The sequence below is a fragment of the Pogona vitticeps genome, chromosome 8 (assembly GCF_051106095.1).
Source record: "Pogona vitticeps strain Pit_001003342236 chromosome 8, PviZW2.1, whole genome shotgun sequence".
In the NCBI taxonomy this organism is placed as follows: Eukaryota; Metazoa; Chordata; class Lepidosauria; order Squamata; family Agamidae; genus Pogona; species Pogona vitticeps.
Genome location: NC_135790.1, coordinates 25,278,227 through 25,302,210, shown reverse-complemented (window position 1 = coordinate 25,302,210; position 23,984 = coordinate 25,278,227). Strand labels below are relative to the sequence as shown.

General features: G+C 45.8%; 1 protein-coding gene across 2 annotated transcripts in view; it reads left to right on the top strand.

Annotated features, from left to right (window-relative positions):
• Positions 1 to 281: 281 nt before the first annotated feature.
• Positions 282 to 23,984, top strand: part of SORL1 (sortilin related receptor 1) — an 81,240-nt gene continuing 57,537 nt past the window's right edge. The window contains exons 1-3 of one of the 2 annotated variants that reach the window (XR_012080906.2): positions 282 to 778; positions 20,908 to 21,024; positions 21,568 to 21,693. Coding sequence is in view for 1 of the 2 variants with exons in the window: in XM_020792508.3 (XP_020648167.3) it covers positions 452 to 778; positions 20,908 to 21,024; positions 21,568 to 21,693 (570 nt within the window). In the remaining variant the exon portion in view is untranslated. The remainder of the gene's footprint in view (positions 779 to 20,907; positions 21,025 to 21,567; positions 21,694 to 23,984) is intronic. The other variant, XM_020792508.3, reaches the window with a different exon arrangement.

Sequence of the window (23,984 nt, the reverse complement as noted above, 5' to 3'; positions counted from 1 at the left end):
GACGCGTGTGCGGGCTCCACACGTGACTGGCACCCTCTCTCTCTCCCCCCTCCCTCCCCGCCGCCTCCTCCTCGCGCTTTGCCTGCGCGCTTCGGGCCAAGGCCGGCCGGGAGCGCGCCGCCCCCGCGCGCCGGGCAAGGGGGCCGCGGCCAGCGCGCGCAAGAGAGGCGAGCGAGAGCTGCGCGCAGCCGGGCCTGACTCTGGCCGGGCTTTCGTGGCTGCTGCTGCTGCTGCTGCGCCGGGATCTCTCTCCCCCCCCTTCCTTCTTCCCTCCCTCCCTCCCTCCCTCCATCCCTGGCTGGCTGGCTCCGCGGCCCCGGACTCGGCTCGGCCGGCCTCGGCGCGCTTCCTTGCGCATTCCTTCCTGGCGGCGGCGCCCCGCGCTCCTCTCTCGCCCCGCCGCCGCCGCCGCCGCCGCCACCCGGGCCAAGCCGCCAGGCAAGCGGGGAACATGGCGCCGGGGCGCAGCCGCTGCGCCGGCCAGCCCGGCTCTCCTCCCGGGGCGGCATCCGCCGCTGCTGCCCCCGCGCCGGGCGCCCGAGGGCTCCTGCTGGCCGGCCTCGTCCTCCTCCTGGTCGCGGTCGCCCGGCCGGCCGAAGGCTCTGGCCGCCGCCTGGCGCTGCCCGCCGCGCTGACCTCCCGGCCTCAGGATCGCGGCTTTGCGGTGCTGCAGGCGAGGCGCAGCTGGCCCGAGGATGATGGCCCCGGGCAGCCGCCGCCGCATCGCCGCCGCCGCCGCAGCGCAACCGGCGCGGAGCCCATCAAGGTGTACGGACAGGTGAGCTTGGCCATGCCCGGGGCATCCCCGGGGCATCGGGATTGGGCAGGCAAGGGGCGCAACCCACCCACCCCTTCGCCCGCGCGCCGGCTAGGGTGCGGGCGCGCATCTCCGGGGAGCCCCGATCCGCGTCGCCCGCGCTGCGCTGGCCGCCACCGCCGGCTTCTCGAGCCCTCTCCCCCGCCCCGCTGGAGCTTTTGTGGTGGCCTCGCTGGCCGGCGTCCAACTGCTCGTGTGAATGCAACCCGAGGAACGGTTCGCCATCCTCCTCCCCCCGTACGAGCCCCCCCTTTTCCGGCTCCTTTTAGATTCCTTTAAAATTGGGGAGTGGGCGTTTTTCAGTTAGCCCGGCCTCCTCCTCCTCCTCCTCTTCTCACTCACCCCCAGAGAACCACATCTGTCTGTTTTTTTCCAGTGCTGAAAACCACCTATTTGCCCCTCCTTGCTTGACGGGGAGGAAAAGTAGCGGAGGCGACTCCCGGGTTCGGTTGCGGGGCGCAGGAGGCACTTGAGATGCAGAAATGTCTTAGGAACTGGGGAGGGGGTGAGAAAACTCTTTCCTCCGCCATCCCTCAGTGCCAAAGGGGCATGCAAGGGAACCCTATAGTTTTCCGGGGACCACTTGGGAAAGGATCCGTCCGGATGGGCCACCTTGGCACATACACCAGGGTCAATCCCAAAGAGTCATTCAGCTTCAAGTCTTCTCCAAATAAGTTCTGAATGTGCTTACATGGGGAGTCCTAGCCTGATTCTGTTTTGCTTAGCGACAAGGGTGAGAAATCTGTGGTTTGTAAATAAGTTACTTGTTGAGGAACAGAGGTCTTGGCCTGTGGAAAGAAAGAGAACTTCCAACTTCTCCAGGGCGTTATTTGCTCCTTTACCAAGAGGCGATCCTTCCTCGCCATAGGCGAGGCGGCTATCCGGAAGACTGTTCTCAGCTGGCCATGTTTCAGTCCCACCGAGTCCCTGGCTTCTTAAGGCCATCAAACGCAGTGCTGATTTATTGGGAGAACTCTTCCACCCAGTCCTACATCTGGGCATAGCTTTTGGCTTTAATCTGTGAGGAAAAAAGAGGAACACACAAAGACTTGTGTGTAGCTGCGGTACCCTGGAATTCCTTCTGCCTGTAGGCAGGGGTTTGCTATAGCAGGAGAAGAACCCTAGATCTTGTCACTGGGATGTGTTGCTATTCTGTTTGTTTGCAAACTTGGGACATCGTCCGAGCCCTTGGGGGAGATCAGGTTGTTTCTGAAGGGTTGCGCGTTCAGGAAAGGGACAGAACCGCTGTTATTTCTTGCGCCTTCTGAACTTTTAACTCTTTCAGGCGCATCCAGTTATGCACTTGATGAAGAAGCTCATTTTTTTGGATGCTCACTCTTTTACTCAGGGGAATAGCAGACAATTAGTTTGCAGGCCAGCGAACCCCATCTAGTCTCTCCAGAGATTTTTCTGGGGGCCAGTGCGGTGGAGTGCCAAACTAAGACCCAGGAGATCTGGGTTCAAATCACTGCTCAGCTCTTAGAAACTCAGTGAATCTCACGTACCTTGGAAAGCCTATTAAGGTCACCACGAGTCTGAAGCAACTCGATGTCAAGTAACATTCATCTTCTGCCCTGCCCCTGAGGAAAGCATGAAAAGTTTTTGTGGGGGGTTGCGACTCACAAAATCCTTCAATCTGCATGGCCAGCATGGCTAGGGGCATCTGCAGGTTGTTGTCTAAAAATGTAACATTTTCACTCTCAAGAGTTGTGAGTTGAGATCCAGGAAATGGTCCACTCTGGGTGGAAGGAATACCACCACCCCCACTCTGCCTCTACATCTTTGATTTTGGGGCTGACCATTCTTCACCTCTGCCAAGCTAATTTTAACCGAGATGGAGAAGAGGAAAGGGTGTCGACTTATCCTTGTAGAGGCGATCGGGAGATGAAGAGAGGGCACAGCATCGTGGGGAATAAAAGATCTATTTGCCTGTCTTTAACAGGCTGCCAGATCCACTTTCCAGAATGGCAACCCCTATTTTTAGTAGAACGGAGCATTTGGAACATGGTCATGCTCTCTGCCTCATTATAAAGGGGTTCCAGGATTTCCAGCCGGATAATCCAAATGGTGATTCTTTGCCTCTTCATCCCATTACATAAATTTGAAAGGCAGCCTTGTATCCAAAGCGCGTGAGCGGCTACTTCAGCACGGCTTTATTTGAAATAGTTATGCTCTGCCTTTCTGGCTCATTTCTGAAGTGCTTGAGGCAGCAAAGAATTATGTAAAAAAACACAAAACCAGACCCGGCTGTATTGATATTGCTCTTATAAATCTTAAATCAGGAAGAACACAGAGAGTGCATCAGATTGACAAAGCAGCAATGGATTTTGAGAAACAAGTGGGGCAGAGAAGACTCCCGGACCAGCTGCATTTTCATTTGCTATTTAGACAATACTGAATGAAATTTCCTGAGGCAGGGAGTTCCACTGTCTGAGCAGTCCTAGAACTCTTTACCTACTATCCTAATTGTTGGTGGAAATGAGACATGAAGGATTTTTAAAGTGGCCATGCATTGTTGCTGTTTTATTGTTCGCTTCTTACATGTTTGGAAATCTGAGGTCACAACAGATTGAATACTTGTATTATCATCAAGTTTGCTTCCTTGAATTGGTTGGCCAGTTATAGAACTCTGTTTCTTAGAATAAGGTGTAACAGTGAAACAGTGTTTGTTCTTCTCTTCTGCCCTGGGAAATGTAGTTACATGTTTCTTAGCTTTCAATATGGAAAGTACAGATTACATTAGAAAAAAAACACAAATTCTGAAGCAATGATATTGTTTATTGGAGCTGACCAAAGAGGAACTTATTTGAGGAATGCAGAACCCACAGTGTCTTGTTGTGTAAGGCAGAACAACAGATGGTCGTCCCCTCAGTCACCCAGGTCTTGGTGCCTTGAAGTTAAGACCAATTGTTATTCTGGCTCATGGTGCAGGGAGTCCCACAGGTTCCTCTCCCTGTCTCAGGCACGAAAAGTGAGAACAGGGGAACAAATGCGTAACTATCTGTTGCCCTTCCATAGCTCTGAAGGAGCACTGCTTGAAGCAGCCTCACCAGCCTGCTTAATGATAGGACCGGCACTGGGGGAAGATGGGAGGAAAGTCTTACTAATGTTAAGGCTGCGATCACAGACGAGCAACTTCTTGAGTCGTGCCTTATTTCCGTATCTTTGCTATGAATCCCACAAAGGTCCCGAGTTCCTTGCACAACACAGAACTGTATGAGAAGTCTTAATAAAGGAGTAGATACCAGTGGAATAAGCTTTAGAGATGCCCCCAAATCAGTTCGTCTATCTCTCATTCATCTTCCTGTGTGTATATGTTATGCATGCACCTGACTTTCTTTGTCCGTCTTTATCTGCGCCATTGCTGGGAATTTGGGGTCAGCTTTTGAATCCTGCTGAGGAATCTGATCGGTCTGTGCGGTCATCATCTTGCACTAGAACTCGGGAGACCGAAGGGTAAATGCTGGCTCAGCTGAGAAACTGCTGGGTGACCCTGGGTCGCTATCATAGCCAGCCCTGTCTACCTCACAAGGTTGTTGAGAAGATAGTGAGGGGAGGAGGGGAGAGGTGCGCACTGAGCTCTCTGGAGGAAAAGCAGCACATAAGCGTAATGAATAGGTAAATGCGCCTGCTTTCCCACTCTCTTTGCCGAATGCATCTCATTTTAAATGACAGGCTTTGCCTTGGAGAGCCAGTTTCTTTGTTTGTTTTGCTTAGAACCGGAACTGACCTCTATGCCCATGATGGAAGCAGAATGGGAAAACTTCTGTATCAGCCAGGGGGTGTTTGCAAACAGAAAATGTCTCATAGTCAGGTTTTTGCTTAGAACAGAAGTGGATTTAAAAATAAAGGCAAAATTCAGAAAAGAGAGATAAGGATGCGCTGCCTCGAGAAGCAGCATAAAAATGAATGTCAACAACGGTTTCCTATACTGCACATGTTATTATACCACCTTGATGGATATCTCTTGTTTTCTCCTCTTTTTTCCCCGGGAAACCTTCTGGTTATCTGAGTTCACGATCAGCCTGTGGATATGTCATTGTAATCCTGTGTCAACAAGGGGGACGGTTACATCACCCGTCTGGTGATCCATCTGTTTGGCTGTGCCCCGGGCTGTTTGGGTGAAGGGACTTCGTGTCGCAATGAAATGCAAATCATTTTCCAAGATCAGCAGCAGACATCGGAGATGGATTCGTACACATTCCCCTCCTTGCCCAGATGAGGGATGTGTCTTGAGCCAGTCCTTCAGATTATGCTAACGGAGAATCCATGGAGAAAAATGATGTTGTCAAGGAGGGCTTCGTACCTGTGAAAGTCATGTACCCATCATTGTTTCTCTTAACACAGAATCATAGGATCATAGTATAATTGAGTTGGGAGGGTCTCTAAAAGGCCATCAAGTCCAACCCCCTGCACAATGCAGGACTCGAAATCACAGTATATCTGACAAATGATTTCTTTTGGATACCTTATCTGGCCCACCTTTCTAGCTTGGTTAGATGTATATATTCCAAGAACTTGGAACGCTTATGCATTTGTTATTATTTTCTCTTCTCAGCAATGAATTTATTGTGAGTTACTTGGTTAGAGTGACCAACAACTGGTCTACCCTCATTGCTTTTCCCCCAGAAGGATGTAGGGATAAGCTTCCTGGGGGAGGGGAAAATCATTTTGTCATGGATATATGTATGGATGTTCTCGTATGTATTTGTGTTTATTAATTGTTTTGGCATGTGACTTTATTTCTATAAACCTGTCTTGCATGGGGTCGTCGTAGACCACGTGGCTGGAGAGTTTGAGATGGAAGGAGATTCTGTGTTTAGACTGAATGAAATAAAACAGGTTGCTTCTGTTTTATTTAATGATTTGCTGAGCAATTTCCTAAAAGGTTGTTTCTGAAGCCAGCTTCCTCCTCCTGGAGAATTGACTTCAGTATTTGCAGTGGACCAGAGTTCATTTTAATCCAATTTCCTCTGCCTTTCAACTAAGAGTTTTCCACACCAAAACAATCAAGCTTTGCCCTCCTACAACTTCATTTTCTGCACAACATGTTCCATTTTGCATCTCCTATGAATGGCTTGATTTCAGAGGAAAGGTTTTAGACATTAGATTTTTTTCTTTGCTAAGTTTAGATTCAAGGTAGGATGCATTAGGTTTTTTGGACTACATTTCCCAGAATCCTCCAGTCAGCATGGCCACAGAGTGTCCCAGTTCTGCTTTACCTAATGCCTCAGGTGCTTCAGAGAATGTAGCCTTACAGCTCTTCAAAAATCAGTTATTGCGCAGAATCAGCAAATTATTGGGTCACAATAGGGTGGCTATTTGTTCAACGTTATATTAAGTGACCCCATTTGGAGAAACTGAGGCTGGACAGACCATGTTTTGGTCTGTTGGCCACAGGAAGCAGGACGGAAGCCTCTTTTGCTTTCATATCTGCACACCTGACTTTTAAAACCGCTAAGCATTTGATTCCCCCTCTGTATGTAGCTCTCTGAGCAGTTTGGCATTCCAAGCCCTTCCTGCCAGCCACAGAACAGGTGGAGGATAATGTAACGATAATGCGGTTTTGTTCAAGTGGCAGAAAATCCATCTGTCCTGGAAAAAAAAATCTCACCTTGTTCTTTTTCCTCTCTTCTCCACGGAGGTGCCACCTCCGTGTCCGCCTCTGGTCCTGTAACTAAGGTGATATAACTCAGTGGATTAGTCTGCAGAGTGGTGGGCCACATGTTTGGATGCCAGTGTGTCTCCCTGGAGAAGAGCTAGCCATGATCACCTGGAGCGTGTATGCCCAGCCACCTGCGTGTCCTTGAGTCTCTCTCTCTCTCTCTCTCTCTCTCTCTCTCTGTGTGTGTGTGTGTGTGTGTGTGTAAGAGAGAGAGAGAGAGGTCTGGGTGGTTGCTTTGGGTGCAGTCTTAACATGTTCTTACAATCTGGGGAGTCTGTTGGATACAGAGCAGGTTCTTCTCTGATCAAAGGAGACCTTAGACTTGATTTCTCCAGGTGCTTAAAACTGTGGCCTTGTAGAGCGATAATGTTCCAGAGATGGGAAAAGTTGCCTAAGACAGACAGGATTCTTCTATCACCATGGTGACTGGCTGGGGTCACTGTCTCTTTGATTTCACTCACACATGTCAACCTCTTTGCCCCATGACAGTTTTATTCAGCAGATAATGGTTGAGTTCCAATAACGCTTGAGCTCAACCAGAAGCAGAATTGCTAAATCCAAAGCTGAAAAGCCAAGACCCAAATCCAATTGCATTGGGTGACTAGCAGTGTCACCCTGGGGCCAAAATCCTGTTGCGCAGGGTAGAAAATTGCACTAGAATAAGCTAATGGAATCAGTCAGGATTTGGCGAATCAGCTCCTCCAGGTGCTCCTTTGGTTCAGATAGGCCTACTCTAGTTGTCACTTACTTTAGCATACTATGTCACATTTGGCCCATTTGAATGAGTGGAGCATGTGAAGGCGGTAATCCCCATAGATCCAGTGGACCTACTCTAGTGTGATTGACTCTGATGAGCCCCAGGATTTGGGCCAGGGAGTTCTAGTCCAAAAAAGTAGAATACCCTCTTTCTGACTATGTTTCCTGTGGTAAGATTACATGTTTTTTGTAGTTTAAGAAGCTGCTGTAGGTCTACTTTCTGTAGTACATATGTTCTTCACCTGCCTGAGCTCCTGTGCTATTGTTCAAGCCTGACAGTTTAGCCTGGTGTGAACATTAATTAAGGGTTAAAGTCTTAGAAATCTTGCTTTGGATCCAAACCAGAATTGGGAACCTATTTCACTGGGAAATCTTTGCTTGGCCTTGTGAGCCTCAAACTGCCCGGATGGCTTACAGCAGATATAATGTGACAATAAGGACAAACTAAAACAACAACAATTGTTCAAAACCATTTGACAAATGAAACTGCAGAGAAGAGCAATGCATGCTTCAGCAGAGAGAATGGCTAGAGCAAAAACAGGGTTAGTAGATTGATTAAAAGCTTGGGTGTGGTCTGACGTTGAAGACAATTTAGCAAATTAAATGGTCGATGTTCATGCGTACGCTGTTGCATTGGGAGGTTTGAGAAATAAACCATCTGCATATCTGGATTCCGATTGTTCTTGTGAGGGGAGAATGTGATAGGATTCAGGGAATGTGCTTTCATTTAGGACGGTAATTCTTAACAATGACCATAAAAATCTTGAAAGAACAACCCACCCGGAGGGGTGTAAAAATTCCAAGCCTTTGCTGCAGAGAAACTCCAGGCCCAACCTTAAGAAGTGCTGGATCGTCTCTCACAGACATGTAGCATCCATTTTTGGACTTCTGTTTACAATCTTTTTCCACTATCCATCAAGGAGGTTTGCTTAGCCTGAAGAAGTGGATTTTCTCCTCCAAAGTTTGCTATTTATTTGCTTTTTTTTTTTTTTTTTGCGGTCCAGTAAAAGGTATCACCCACTCTTGAATAATAATCTTCGAACAGCAGAGACCTGGAAGGAATTCTTGCCTGCCTCAGTGTTGTGCATGAGAGCAAGAAGCTATAAAGCTGTGACAGGACGAGGTGTTTTCTGTCAGTCTCGACTTCAGTTTTTGCATTTGTGAGAATAATTTGTACACAGGCTGCAAAACTATGATAGCAGCTGCCTGATTTTGTGGCACCAGGTGGCTGTTTGCGCCATTTTGATCGATAAGCCATTTGTTCTGTGCCTGCTGTGTGTCTGCTGGACTTGACAGAGGAAGAAGACCCTGGCTATGCATGGAAACATTTGAATTTTTTTTAAAAAAAATCTTGTTATCATTCTTGCATGCGAAAAATCTCAAGGGGGTTAGCAAACTCTTGACAGGCTGAGACACCCTGCCTTGTCGAGAATGAGTAATAAATGTCTGTAACTTTTATTTACTTACAGGGTGCAGCCAAAAAAAAAAAAACCTCCTGGATTTCACTTAGCTATTGGTCTGGCGTTAGCGAAGTGGGTCAGGTCATAACAGGGTCCCTTGGTAGCATATCCCTTACCGTTTTCAGTCACCACCCTGACATGGACAGGTATGCACTGTGCAATCACCATTGAGGTGTTCATCAAGAGAGCTTTTCATATCCACTTCCTGCTCTGTTGAAATGTGGCTATTCCACACTGAAAAACCACATTGCAGCCTGGAATTCTCTGAGGTCTTCCAGCTAGTTTTCTTTTCAATGGCAAACCTGTAGCCCTGAAATTTTCAACTCATATCAACATGGGTTGGAATAAGCAGAATGTAGTTCCAATGTGGCCATTAGGAGCCTGGATGGACTTGCTACACAATCACATATTTGTCTCAGTATTTAGCAGCGTATGGAATAATTCTGTTTCTGTTAATCTGGAAGAAACTTGCTCAAAAACATTTTTCTTACACCCATTGTTTTGAAGGCGAGTGCAGAAAATTGACTTGTTTCGGTCTGTAACTCCCAGAAACCCCCAGCCTCAGATTCTTGAAGTTGTAGACCAAAAAAAGAAGAGAGAATGTTTCTATGATAGTCCTGTGATGTTTACCTCCTTAATTTAGGGAACGTCAGGTGGATCTAGCCCATGCTTTCTCCCAACATGAGTCAAACCATTGACTCATCTACTGGTACTAGTTCTCTAATGTCTCAAGCACCTCTTTTTTCCCCTCCTCTGATGCTTTTTCTGTGGGTGATACTTGGAATCAAATCTGGGACTTGCTGCTTGGCGAGCATGCGTCCTCCTACTGGGCTAGAACTGTTCACCTGAAGCAGCTGCTGTCTGCCCGAATTACCATCCATCAGCAGGGGAGAGGGAATTGTCCTTGGTCACCTCAAGTTGTGGGGCACATGCAGAGCAAACAGAATCCTGAGGTGATTGAATAGACGGCATCGTTGCAGACTACATACACACAGTGTGCCAGTTTGTTTAATGGTCTCCTCTGAACCATCTGTCTGGTGGCTGCAATTCCATAGGAGCAGTGAATCCATTCCAGATTTTAGTTTGGACTTTACAGGAACTATTGAAGGTGCTTAAGCTATTTTGAGGCTAGGCTTCAGCACCTTGGATAGCTCAACCGCAGGCTACAATCTAGAGTAGGTTCACTGCCCTGGAAATCAGTGTCACCAACAGTGACTGATGATGGATTTCACCCACTGCTGACCTTTGGGTTATTCTTACAGACCACCATTAAGATCTGTAATGGTCACCTCTGAAGTGACCCTTAAAATCCAGTATTAAGATCACTATTACATGGTGTCTTTTTCATTTCTCTTGCTGTACACATTTCTCTCCACACATGCGCATGGGCCCATTTCTTGCTTGTGGTGCTCCTTGCATCCAGGGAAGTGAATCACAGTCCACGAAAGCTGATTTGTGCCAAATGGGACTTATTAGTTGTGCCATTGCTGCAACAGACTGCAGGCTAATGCAGCCGCCTCCCCAGGAATTTCTGATTGGAAACCAGCAGCTTGAGACAGCTCCTTTCTGTTGCATGCATTAAAAATAATAAAAGGAAAAGCGTTAGCATCTCACAGGAAAGCACTTAAAGATGAGTAGCTCCTACACCTAGAGTGGTAAAAGGTAGCATCCCAGGGCTCTGTGACCTCATTCAACTCGGTAGACACAAGCTGCTTCGTTATAGGCTCACAGCCATTTACAAGCTTTTTATTACAGAGATGAACCAGATCTCTTTGACATGCTAAGGATTAAGACATTAATTTGGCCATCAGAGTTTGCCAGAGCAGGGAAGGCAGAGGGAAATAATGAAGCCAGATTTTTCTTGATGCATTCAAGAAGAAGACGAGAATTCCAGGGAAGCTCTTTATTGTTTTCATTGTTTTAAGACTGGGTAAGTGGATCCCCCTAGTCTGGTTTAGTGTACAGAATGACGGACTTGGACTCCGGTGACCAGGGTTCAAATCCCCACTTGACCATGGAAACTCACTGTGGGAGCAGAACTGGTAAAACCAGCCCTTAAATATCTCACTTACCTTGAAAGCGCAATTAGGGTTGCTTTAAGTTGGTTCTGACTTGACAGCCCATAGCAACAGCAAGTAGATCCTCAGTTAATTGGTGGCTTGTTATTTCTGAGTTTGGCTCACTTGCATTTTCTTCCTCTGTTGCAATGCATCTTCACTGCTGGGTTTTATGATAGGCAAGGAGCCCCTGCCCACATCCTGCGTGATCTTCCAGCGTCTGCATCTTGAAATAATTGCTAGCCCTTTAAGACGGCTGCATGGTGGCTGTGCCCCTTTGCGGGTAGTAAGATATGTTTGCATTGTTGCATCAAAGCTGCTGAGTGTGGGGGACATGTGGCTCCCAAGAAGTAGCTAGACGGCAGCTTTCATGATTAGCTGTGCCAGCTGAGGTTCCTACACATTGCAGATCACTGTTTTTTTTTATTCTCAATGTATGTTATAAGTTGAAAAGAGTGTCATGTTTTTGGCTAAGGTGCTGGTTGGATAGCTCAGTGAGCCAAAGTTTGAAAGTTCGATCACCCACTATGCCTTGTGAAAGAATAACTAGCCTAGGTGATCCTTGGCAAACTCCATAGTCCCAGCACACCCCCAGAAGAAGGGAGTGGTATACCATGTTTGAATACTCTTTCTCTAGGATACCCTGGAGAGGATTGTCATAAACTGGAATTTACAGCATGATATTGGTATTATTTACCTGTGAACCAGGTCGTTGTCTGGAGCTCACTGTTTACCTCCCTGTCTTGACCTTAACCCCTAACCCACCAATAATCTGAAGATCACCAGGCTGGTCTACTTTATAGGGTTTTGATAGAGGCTGCTCTGATAGGGCGCACACATTACTAGGGAGCGCTTGTGCTGTAGCGGCAGTTGGGTTGCTACTGGGCTAGACTTCGCTGAGATGGCAAGAATCCATTTTTGTTGCTTGACTGAAGACAGCATTGAGGAGAAAGCTGGCAAGGTGCCTCCTTGAGGAGCTATAGGTGTGCTCTGGAGCAGATGGCTGGGTGTAACCGAGGCTGCGGATATCCTTGGTCTCTTATGTAACCCCTTGCTTTTCACCTACTCCACCCGTGTATCTGTCAGTGGAGAGGTGTTGCAAAACTATAAAAAGTACTCTGCTAAGGAGGTGGGTTCCATAACTGAAATTTCATGCTCCTTAGAAAAAGGTGGGGCGGGTGAGAGCAGAGCAACAGTTTCTTCGCCCTGCTTGGTTCAATGCCCTGTTGACATCACCTGGAGCCAAACACCTGCTGCCCACTTGAATTTGCTTCTCAAGGGCGGTGCCTTTAAGAAAGTTGTCCCCGGGGGACCCCGAGTGCAGCAGCTTTGCTGGAGCCACATGCCCAGTGATTAATTAACAGCAGGATGAATGCCGGAAGGCTGTTCGCTCATGCTGAATTCCTTGGGGAGAAAACTAGACATGTTGGAGGGAGTGTTGAAGTTATGCAGCCCTGGCAAGGTTTCAAACATGAGCTATCCTAGTGATGTAATACGTGTGGATTCTGAACTGCCAGATAGTTCAGTGGTTTAGGCCTCTGGCTTTGGAACCAGAGGTTGGCAGTTCGATTCCCCCACTGGGCCTGCTTGACGGGCTGGACTTGATGATCCATAGGGTCCCTTCTAGCTCTTACAGTATTATGATTGTATTCTTATTATTCTGAAAGGCAGATAATTTTCCTGAGGTCTTCTTATTGACAGATAAAATAGGCAGGAGATTTTCATCCTACCCTTTCCCTCTGCCCATCACCAGAACAAGGCCATTAAGAGCTTCTCTGAAATGGAATTCCTTCCACAGGCCGAAGAGGTTCCTCACCTTTATCTTGTACCAACCTCTTAAGCTGATATGATCTTTAGGAGAGGCACTGTTGTTCATTCTCCTGCCTGTGGATTTCCATTTGACAAGCAACAAGGAGTGTGGTTTTTGCTGCGCAGCTGCCCACCCGTGCTATATGATGCACCCTCTGCTGTACATCAAGCCTCAACCCTACTGCATTTCAGGCATTTACTGAACACACTTCCTTTTATCTTTACTCATCTGTTGCCTGCCTGCCTGCCTGCCTGCCTGCCTGCCTGCCTGCCTGCCTGCCTGCCTGCCTGCCTGCCTGCCTGCCTGCCTGCCTGCCTGCCTTCCTTCCTTCCTTCCTTCCTTCCTTCCTTCCTTCCTTCCTTCCTTCCTTCCTTCCTTCCTTCCTTCCTTCCTTCCTTCCTTCCTTCCTTCCTTCCTTCCTTCCTTCCTTCCTTCCTTCCTTCCTTCCTTCCTGTATTTTGGTTGTGTTGTGAACTACTCTGGCATTTTTGCAAACCAAAAGTGGCATAGAAGTAATGCTAAGAAGTACCTCAAAATGTATGACAACAAATTGAAGCATTAATGGAAACCATGTGGCTCACAAAGACATAAGGAGGAGGAGAGAGTGGCAGATGAGATTGAATGGGCTTCATGAGATGGCTCGTAATAAGCTGCTGTGTTTGATGTTACACATATTTATGGAGAACATAGATAGATATTGCTTTGATAAAGGGAACCAGTGCATCTGAGAAATCGTACCAAGGATTTTGCTATTGTATACTGGCTATGTTGTTAGAACTGCAGAGGTGGAAGGAACCCTATGGATTGGGTCCAGCCTCTATCAAGGAGGCACAATGGGGAATTGAACTCCTAGCCTCTGGTTCGGCGGCCTAAACTACTGAGCTGTCCAGCAGTCTCTCTATATGGTGATGCTCAGGTAAGCATCAGCGTGGTACCAGAAGATGACTCATAACATAACCCTGGAAACTGCAGAAGGAATTCAAGGCTTTTCAATGATTAAAGACATTCTGATTGATCAGAGGTGTGCAGGAGAAGGTGGATATCTACCAAGCCATGGGGTCTATTAGCACCAACCAAGAGGACGGCTGCTCCTGTATACCTCTGAGCAATCAGAATGAAGACAACGGGCTATGATAGTGGAGGTTGAGAGAGAACTGTGAGTACACTGGTGTTTGAGGCTCGTGTGGGTATTTGAGATCACAGCGGTAGACAAGGATAGCTTGAGTGGACAGCAACCCAGTCCCTGAATAGGAGTTTATTAAGTTTTAAGACATGCATATAAGATTTATTTACAGACCTCTTGTATTCAAATAGCAAACTCATTTTTCCAAGTTTGGAGCCTGAAAGGGATACAAGAGGGAAGGGTTGTGGAGCTAGGACAATCCAAGGTTTGTAAAAGTACAGATGAATCTTGAGAAAAATTGGAAGAGTCTAAGCAACTAATTCAGGACTGAGGACGTTTAGTGAACTCGGAAGGGTGGCTGTGTGCATGCTGAGAGGAGCAGCAGAGAGTAATAGAAGGGAGTGTGGAGAAAGAATGGATCACCTTCAAGATGGCTGGATAGCTGGCTGGAAGGAACACTGGCCACCACTGCTCACTGCACCATTTTGTTGCAGGTGAAGCATCAAGGCATGGTCTGATGCAGAGTGATGCTCCTAGCCGGCAGCCGGTGTAACCTCATGAAGAACAGGGCGGAGGTTTGCTAGGCATGGTGGACATTCCTTCTGGTGATCCAACACTCATATTGCTATGTTTCCAAAGGGCAGGATGGCAGCTTGTGTTTTTTTTAATAATCTCTGTGCTGAGAAACAGAGGACCAACGCCTCACACCCATCTGGCTAAATAGAGAGATACTGAACCATTTCAAAAAAATTGCATCACCAACCAAGATGCCAATTATGTGGGCTCCATTCGGCCAGCAGCTGAGATGAGGGTTTTTTGTGTTTTTTTGCTCTGTAAATTGTATTGAGTTTCCAGGGTCCAGCAAAATCTGTGTTTTGCAAGATTATAACCCAGCAGAATGGCAACAGACTGGAAACCTGAAGGTTAAAAAGGGGGGAGTGTTGGCTGTAATGATGGAGAACATGCTGGATTCCCCCCAAATCAGGAATATTCTGACTTTTCCCATCCAAATTCACATGTGCTGTGCATCTGTGTGCGTGCACACAGATCAGTGACATTCTGTCTGCATTTGGAAAGAGGTTTCACACTGCACGGTAACTAAAAACCATGAATGGGATTGTGCAGAGATGATAATATTACATGAGTAAAGCTGGCAATTCGGTTTTGCTGTTTCCCTTTTCTCTTCCTAATTACGTGCTTTTTATTGGATAGTGGCCAGAATCCATGGTTTCAGAGAACTTTCCCTAGGGTTTTGTGTTTTTTTTTAAAAAAGGTTCTTCTTACCCATGTCTCTAGTTTAAGGCCTACAGAGATGTTAGTCTTGTAACAATATTTGCACTCCAGATGGATTTATTTTTAGTACTCACTGTTATGTTGATTTAGTTTCTCTTACTGTTGACAATGTGCCAAACCAGAAGTGGTTGAGTTGTCAAATTTATTTTATTTTTCTTAACCTTGCTCTGAAAAGACACTAACCAGATTCATGTGTGTGTGAGTACAAGAAGTAAAAAGAGCCCATACTGCCCGTATTTGCTATAATGATGATGGAAAAACTAACAAAATGCGGAGATCTGATAATCCAAACATCTCGTTTCTGGATGAAACACACTTCAGTGGTCCCCATCATCATTGGGGCTTTGAGAACCATATCAAGAAATTTCACACAATATTATAAGCAGTTGCAGGTCTCAGAAATAATACCATCAGAGCTACAAAAACCAGCAATGACTTATGGTGACCATAGTCAGGGTTTTCCAGGTAGAGAAGGCTCTGAAGTGATTTACCATTCCTTTTTCTTTTGGGGGCATCGTGGGAGTGTGCAACTTGCCCAAGGCTACATAGGCTGGCTCTTCTCCCAGGAGGCACAGATAGATAACTGTTGAAATGAAAGCTTGTCTATCATTCTCTCAAGGAAGATGTATGTTGTCCCCTAGCTGAGATATTTCCAATTGGTAGAGACAATTGAGCTCTTTCATGGAATGTTTGTCTCATAGATGAACATCAGAAACATTGGTTTGGAGTGTTCACTCATATAATTATCCAGAGCGATTCTCTCTGATTTCTCCTTCTTTTCAACCCTACATCAATCTGCAACACATCTCTCTTCTATCTTCTCAAATATAACAACAGAGTTTTTTCTGTTGATGAACTTTTCACTGCCAGTTCTTTGACGTTCTGATTTTGCCCATTCAGGGGTTTGCTTTGATTTACAGTTGAGGTGACCTGAAAAGAAAATTAGAAGCGCTGTAGAGGGCCATTTAGTCTGACAGTTTCCAACCTTGTGTAACCCAAGTGTTCTTGGACTGCTGCTCCCAGAAACTCCCATCCAGCACAGCTAGTGGTGAAGACATCTGGAAGTTGCAGTCCAAAAACATCTGGGGACTCAAGGTGGGCAACCACTGAGCTAGCCCAATAGCCCATTGTTGCAGTTGGCCAACTGTAGCGATGAACATGCATGCAGTAGCATCTTCCCATTTACGTTCTTGGTCATTGATCTTCAGAGCTGTGCTGCCTCTTCTATGGAATGGAGTATCTGTCCATTGTGAGGGTTCCCACTGATAGGCATAGGTTGATCCAATCCTCTTTAAAGCTACCATTTCAAGATCACTCAGAGGACTTGGGAAACATGGCTTGAAATTATTTCACATGGACCCCCCTTGACGATTTAGGCAGTTGTATCATGGCTATCTCCAGATGCCAGGTGTGTAGTATTTGGGGAATGTGCGTTTTCTGAAGTTTCATCACTTTTAAGAGACATGTCCTAGGAGATTCTCATTTTTCACTAAAACCTAACCATTTGCATGATTGTTCATTAACGATTGTTGTGACCTATTTCCCCATGCCTTTTAGAACATTGCATGGCCTTGTGGCTTTGTCCTGGTATTGTCTTTTCCTCTTCTGCACTGTGCTGTGTTCAATAATACGTCCAGGCTTTATTGCTTTGACTTTGGTGTGTTGATTCCTTGTAAGCCACCCTGAGAGCTCTTGGTGCAGATGAGCTCTATAAACGTCCTAGTGAAAGTGAATCAAAGTACAGTAATTGGAATAATGACCTTCAGGGTGTTGAATTATTTGTTATGGCCTTTTATAAATGTTGAATTCTGTTGATTTCTCGATTTGGATCTATTGGATGTTCTTTGAGTCTTATTATCTGCTCTGCTCATCTGTCCTTTTGTTGTTGTTCTGCTCTTGTCTTGTGGGATTATTGCTTTGGTGTATCATTATTATTAATGCAAGCTGCCTTTGAAGTTTTCTTTTTAATTGAAGAGGACCTAAATGAATACAGTAGTTCATACACAGTAAGCTGACTCACCAGCAAAGGAACAAACACCCTTCTAGGTTTTCCCATCTTAATCCTTTCCTTCGTGTTTTGCTGCGAGACCCCATTAGCTCTCTGGTTGGTTTTCATCTTTGCAAGACATTTTCCAAACATTGCTTCTTTCTGCTGCTGTTTCCTGACTTCAGTTTCTTCTCTGTTTTCTGGCACGTCCTATTGGCTTGATGCAGGCATGTCATAAGATTTCTTTTTCCCAAAGGCAGTGACTCAGGGACGGGCATGGCCAGGAACTTGATGAGAGAGTCAGATATTTGTTGACACTGGTAGGGAAAAAAAGACTTGAGCCTTATGCTGGCACGTTTAGCCTTGAGAATAGAAGAAAAGGGGGAGATAGGATCACACTTTTCAAATCCTTGAAAGGTAGTCCTACAGAGGAGGGACAGGATCTGTTCTCGATCGTCATAGGGTGCAAGACACGTAATATTGGGCTTAAGCTACAGCAAGTCAGAATTAGGCTGAAGATCAGGGAAAATAACTCTTAGAACAGTACAACAATGGAACCAATTACCTTGGGAGGTGGTGAGCGCTCCAGTGCTAGAGGCATTGAAGAGAAAAATGGACAGCCGTCTGTCAGATGTGCTTCAATTTGGATTCTTGCACTGAGCAAGGCGTTGCACTTAATGGCCTTATAGGCCCCTTCCAACTCAATTATTGTAGGATTCTATGATTCAGTATGGAAAGAACATATAAATGTGGATCCAAGTAGAAATGAGTGGAGGGGGGAAGACCCTTGAAAAGCAACATTGAAAACCCTCCTTTACTAGCAAGTAAAGAAATCCCTAGAGCTTCCTTGGTTTTGCCTCCCATGTGGGTACCCAGTGTGGTGTCATGGGGAAAATGAGGGATTAAGATTTGAGTGACCTGGGTTAAAATTCCTGCTTAGCTATGGATACTCAAGTGGGGGGGTGGTGTTGTATGTGAAACTGCTAAACAGCCCTTCTTTAATATCGGACACCTTGAAAGCTATATTAGGGCCACCCTAAGACTTGACTGCATGTAACTTACGTGCAGGCTGAACATCTGTATAGGGCTTCCGATTTCCAGTGTTGCCCTTTAATCCTACCCTGGTCCACTCAATGATATTTAAGTGGATTTCGTTACACTTTTCCCACTGGCTGATTTCCCAAAGCAAATATTTTACCTTCTAAAAGATACGGTTTAATTCATTGACAGAAAATTCCGCAGGCCTATGTTATTAATAATTTGCATGGTTTCAACACTCTGATCATCCTTCCCCGGTCAAGTGCTCTTCAGCTTTTCTTTCTGGTTGAACGGCAGCCTGCTCACCTGTCAGTTCTCTCATTTTCTTAGTCTGGATGCAAGGAATCCCTTGAGCCTCTAACTCTGTGTTGACCGGACGTGACAACAGCCAAGCAGCTGGTACAGAAGGATCGTGGATGGACATAAACAGCAAGCAGAATGAGTGCCCTCGGATCTGAGGCATGCAGATTCCAATTCGCCCTCCACGGCGGAAAGGCAAACACAGTGTTAAGAGTGCTCTGAATGTCAACTCTTTTGTTATTTAATGGAGAGGCTTTCTCTTCATAAATAAATCACGGGGAAGGGAGGATCATTGAAGTGGAAGACACCTGAAGTGGGGCAAAGACTTTGCAATAATGGAAGCATCGTGATGCTGGGTGTTTGCTTCTTCTTAACAACCCTAACAAGAGCCAGGATAACAGAAGTGCTTCCTGTCGGTACTTTGAGGTCTAGTAAATGGGTTTGAATGGTGTGTAAGACTGAGCAAAGATGGAGTGTGTATGTTTGTGTAAGGAGAAACCAAGCTTTCTGTAATGGTGGGATCTTTGCACAGTCTGGGTAGAGATGAGCCTCAGGGCTGTAAGAGTGCATGGTTTTGGAATCACACAAGTGGTGAAATGATAGCGATGTATATAATTATACAAAGTATGGAGGAGGTAAACAAGGAGAAGAAACGTTATCTCTAAATACCTAAATCCAGTGGGATCATCCAGTGAAACTGAACTGGTGAGAAGATCAACACAATTGAAAAGAAATGCATTTTCACATGGAACATAGTTCAACTAGGGCCAGACCAGAATCTGACAGAATATTTGTGCCTATGGAAGTGCAATGGCCTAGGCAGGAGTGGTGAATGGCCTCTAATTAACAAATCCTCAGTCGAAGTCCTTGCCTCGTGCCGAGTCATGTACCAGGCGTCCTGCTAGGAGTTGAACCAAGGACTTATCACTGGAAGAGGATGAAACCAGGCACATCTCCTCCATAAAATGGCATATGCTGATTAGTGTGTACAGATGCAAAGTTAGAAATGATTTTAGTAATTTAAAAATGTATCTCATTGGGTTAGGAGAGGTGGAGACAGGTGACCAAGTGAGCTGAGTGCCAGCTGCTGAGTCTGCCCTCCAGGATGATGGGCAATGTCAGGGTCCTTGATTTCACTCCTTCCAAGTCTTTTGCTTTCCATCAAACTTTGACTAAACAGCCTTTCTAACAGGGGGCGCCTTCCGAGACAGAACTGCTGCCCGGCAGCCTTTCGCAAGAGGACGGTTTGCTCTGCAAGAGTCGGCATGGGGCCGCCATGTTTCCCAAGTGGTTGTAATGCTGATGTAAGAGCCAAGATTTGAGGGCTGCAGTGGGATAGAGTGATGGACTAGGACTCCGGAGAATAGGGTTTGAATCTCTACTTGGCCATGGAAATTCAACAGGGGGAGTGTAACCTTTAAAACCTTAAATAACTCACTTACTTTGAAAGCGCTATTGGGGTTACTATAAGTCAGTTCCAACTTGACAGCACAGAACACACAATTTTGCTGGATCTCATGATTCTAATGAAGCAAATATTGGCTGCCAATTGGAAAAGGTTCAGCTCCTTCCTTCCTCCCACCCCCTTTTTTTGCAGTGGAGGTGGGCACAAAAAGATTACAGCAAATCCTGTTTAACTCCCTGTTCCCTTTTGTTAGGGAAAAGAGACAGGTATTCATCTTCTTGTCTGGGAAAGGAGGTTTAAAACATTATAGGAAAGTGGAGCGATTACAACGCAGCCTCTTTTTCCCATGCAAGCGTTCTGTTTCAAAATTGCCGTATCAGCAACTGTGTTCAACTTTTCTTTTCGAAAGCAGCCCCCGCTAAGAACGGCAAAAGGGTGGCATGCCGTCCCACCCTCCTTGTGTTCTCAAAATATCTCTCCTTTGTTCCCAAACATTGCATCTAGTTTTATGTGTCCTTGAAGCTACCAGTTTGTTTCCTTCTGTGGCCTTCCTCTTCTGTTTGTTGTTGTTTTGTTTTAAACTGTGCTCTGATTAAGCCGTTTCTGTCTGCCATCGCTCAAAGAGAGCCAGCATGGTAGAAGACGGGACAGTGGCTAGGAAAAAAAAATCTGCGTTTGTGTGTGCGAATTGCAAATCCAAGTCTGTGTTCAGTTGTTAGCGCTCCATGGGTGGTTTTGGCACACAGTGCCTCTTCATTCTTGGCCTGGCTCACTGGGCAGGGCCGTGAGGTCAAAACACTGCTCTGAGCTCTGTGGAAAATCAATGGGAGGCAAGATATTCCATGGAGAACAGATGATGACAGTGCTTGGGTAGCCAAAGGTCTGGTGGGTGGGTGGAATCTGGGTATGCTGCCATTAATTTACATAGGGGGAATCTGTGGGTCTCCAGATGCTGGCAGGTTGCAGTTCGCATCTGATCTAGTCAGCATAGACCACAGTGGGGGATGATGGTAGTGATAGTGCAGGATGTATTGGGTTTGAAGGACATCGAAGCTTTGCCTCCACTGTAGATGTGTCACATATATTTAGCAAGTCAACTGTGGATCCCCTCAGCAGTACATTGCTGACATACTGAATATTTAAATATACACCTTTAAAAACATGCTCCCTTCTCCTCTTCCTTCCTTCTCCTCCAGGTTAGCCTGAACGATTCACACAACCAGATGGTGGTCCACTGGGCTGGAGAAAAAAGTAACGTGATCATCGCTCTGGCTCGGGATAGTTTAGCCCTGATGGGTCCCAAATTAAGTGATGTGAGTCCATGCACTTTTTGTTTGTTGTTTTGCTTTTATTTCGAGGAAAGAAAATAACCTCCCCGGTTGAATTCTGAGCAATGTTTTCCCTCCTATTTCTTTAGATTCTTAAGACTTTTGCTTACTTTATTCTGTAAACTGCCACAAATAGATATCTGTGTCTATGTACTGCTATTATTGTCTCTGGAATGGTCCCTCAGGAGGCAGAATCTAGTAGTGTGCTGTTGTAGTTGCTTACCTGGACCTGTAAAACCTCTTCCTTCTCCTTCCTGCTTTCTATTAACTATTGCCCCGAATAACAGCAATAACAATAAATGATAACAACAAGGAAGACTTTTTGTTCCTCCTGACAAGGCTGAGGTGGCTTCCATTGTCCAGTCCTAACACAGATCCTTTCCTGCCTTATGACCCTTCAAGAAGAAGGATTCTCTTGACTTTCCTGTATGTGTGTTTTTAATTCTAAGAAGATGATGACAGCTTAAGACACTAACTGTCTTCATACTTCCTTCACAGCTTCTAACAGTGGTGTCTTTTCCTTACTAGGTGTACGTGTCTTATGACTATGGAAAAACCTTTAAAAAGATCTCGGGGAAGTTCAATTTTGGCCCAGGGAACGCCAGCCAAGCTGTGATTGCCCAGTTCTACCACAGTCCAGCTGACAACAAGAGGGTAAGGAGTGGGGGGGAAACCCCATGAATGGGCAAATAAAATATTTATGCACCCATTTCTGACTTTTAACAAGGGGAATGCTGAATATTTGCCAGCTCCATGGAAAGATTAAAACTTGGGTGAGTTTTCCTAAAGAAGATTTAGATGTTGTAAATATTGGTCTTCCCATTTCCCACATGGGGCCATTTCCTCCCTCTTGCCTGTTGTGGCTCCTTCTTTTCCGAGCTGTATGACTCAGCGAATTTGCTCCGTTGGGGAATGACATCATGAACAGAGGTGAAGCCTCTTGCATCATGACTCAGCATTCAGTGCAATAACGATGCAACCAAACGCAAGTGAATGGTCTTGGGCTGCTTTTGGCTCTTTTTTCGGATTGTTAATGGCTTATGAGTCACTAATTTAATTAGTGGTTTTTCCCACATAATGAGCTGTTTTTTGAGTTTGTTTTGTCAGCTGTCTTAAGTGAAGACAGAAAGGATACAATGCCAATATGCACAAATAAATGAATAAACTCATCGTCAGATTGGCCCGGCTTTGTCATGGAAGACCTTTTCTTTTTTCCTTTTACAAAGAACTTATGAATTATGTTCCATCAGGTGGATCGTTGTCATCATGTCCTGTCAATTCAGTATGAAAAACAAATAAAAGTTGCTGGATAGCTGAAGGGTTTGGACCTCTGACTGCAGAGGTGGGGAGTTCGATTCCCCCTCTGGGCTTCCTTGACAGGATCTGGACTCCGTGATCCATAAGGTCCCTTCTAGTGCTGCAGATCTAAGATTATTGAACATTATTATTAAACATAACCGTGTGCTGTCAAGTAAATTCTGACTCTTTTCAGGGTTTTTGGGGTAGAGAAAACTCAGAAGGGTCTTCTTCCCCTTCCCATCTTCCAGGGGTGTCCTGGGACTGTGCAGTTTGCCCAAGGCCACCCAGGCTGGCTTTTCTCTCTGGAGCCGTGGTGGGGAATCGAACTACCAACTTCAACGCTGCAGCCGGACACCGAACTCACTGAGCTATCCAAGCGGCACCTTAAGCCATTGCTACATTGACTCACACATTTTGCAGCTTCTATTTACTAACCAACCACTGTCTACCTTGGAGCCATGTGTAAATGTATAAATGTTTGCCATGTTTCTCTCACTGGTATGTCTGAGGAAGTGGACTCAATCCATGAAAGCTCAAGTTAAACCATAGCAGTTACACTTTAAGGTGACACAGTGTCTTCTTCTTCTTCTTCTTCTTCTTCTTCTTCTTCTTCTTCTTCTTCTTCTTCTTCTTCTTCTTCTTCTTCTTCTTCTTCTTCTTCTTCTTCTTCTTCTTCTTCTTCTTCTTCTTCTTCTTCTTCTTCGCCTTCCTCTTCCTCTTCCTCTTCCTCTTCCTCTTCCTCCTCTTTTGGCTTTTGTTTTGTTTTGCTTCTTGTTTAATCTGTTACCGGAAATTTTTCTTCTTTGTAGATCTTTGTTCCGTCTTGGCCGTTTGGTCTTTGTAGCGAACGGTCTCTGCTACATATCCAAAAACAAACAGTGGGATGGGCTCATGCAGGCAAGACAAAACAAATCATAGGAACAAAACAGGCATGGGACAAATATTAAAAGAGCCGTACAGCCAGTGGGAAAATATGTGTCTCCTAAGGATCATAAATGACATTTGTTCAGGAAAAATGAACGAGTCATTTCTAAGGGTGGGGGGAGCGGTATAGAGAACAAAAGCTTCCCATCTGGTGATGGTTAATTTTCTCTCAGATAAAAGGAAGACGAATCGGGCAGGATGACTATATGCTGTGGCAGATGTAAAGCACGCGACTGGGGTTCCCAAGCTGGCATTTGCTGGGGCACAAGCAAAGCTCAGATGCCCCGTTGCAAAAATCAAGCAACCGTCTTTATCTCTAATACTCTGTGTCACTTGGTATAATAAGACACATGGGTCTGCCAGTGTGTGAGCTGTACCTGCTAAACTGCTAAATTGGGATGGCCACAGGGTGGATGTTGTTGCCTCATAAACCCTCACGCTAGCTGATGGAGCTGACGGTTATGAAGGCTAGGATCTGCAGCCCAATCATATCTGGATGACTGCCCTTTGTCTGCCTCATTCTGTGGTTTTGTTTTCTACATATAACTGAGTATCCTCTGCATATAACTTAAATCTGAGGGACTGGGATGGTTGAGCATGCTTTTAAAAGACTCCTGTGTGTCCAGAGATGTCCAGAAGGAGGCATGGTGGATAACGTGCAGTAAGGATGAGGCCCAGCAGACTTTTGCAGAGTTCCCATGGCAGCCAAAGTTATGGACTGG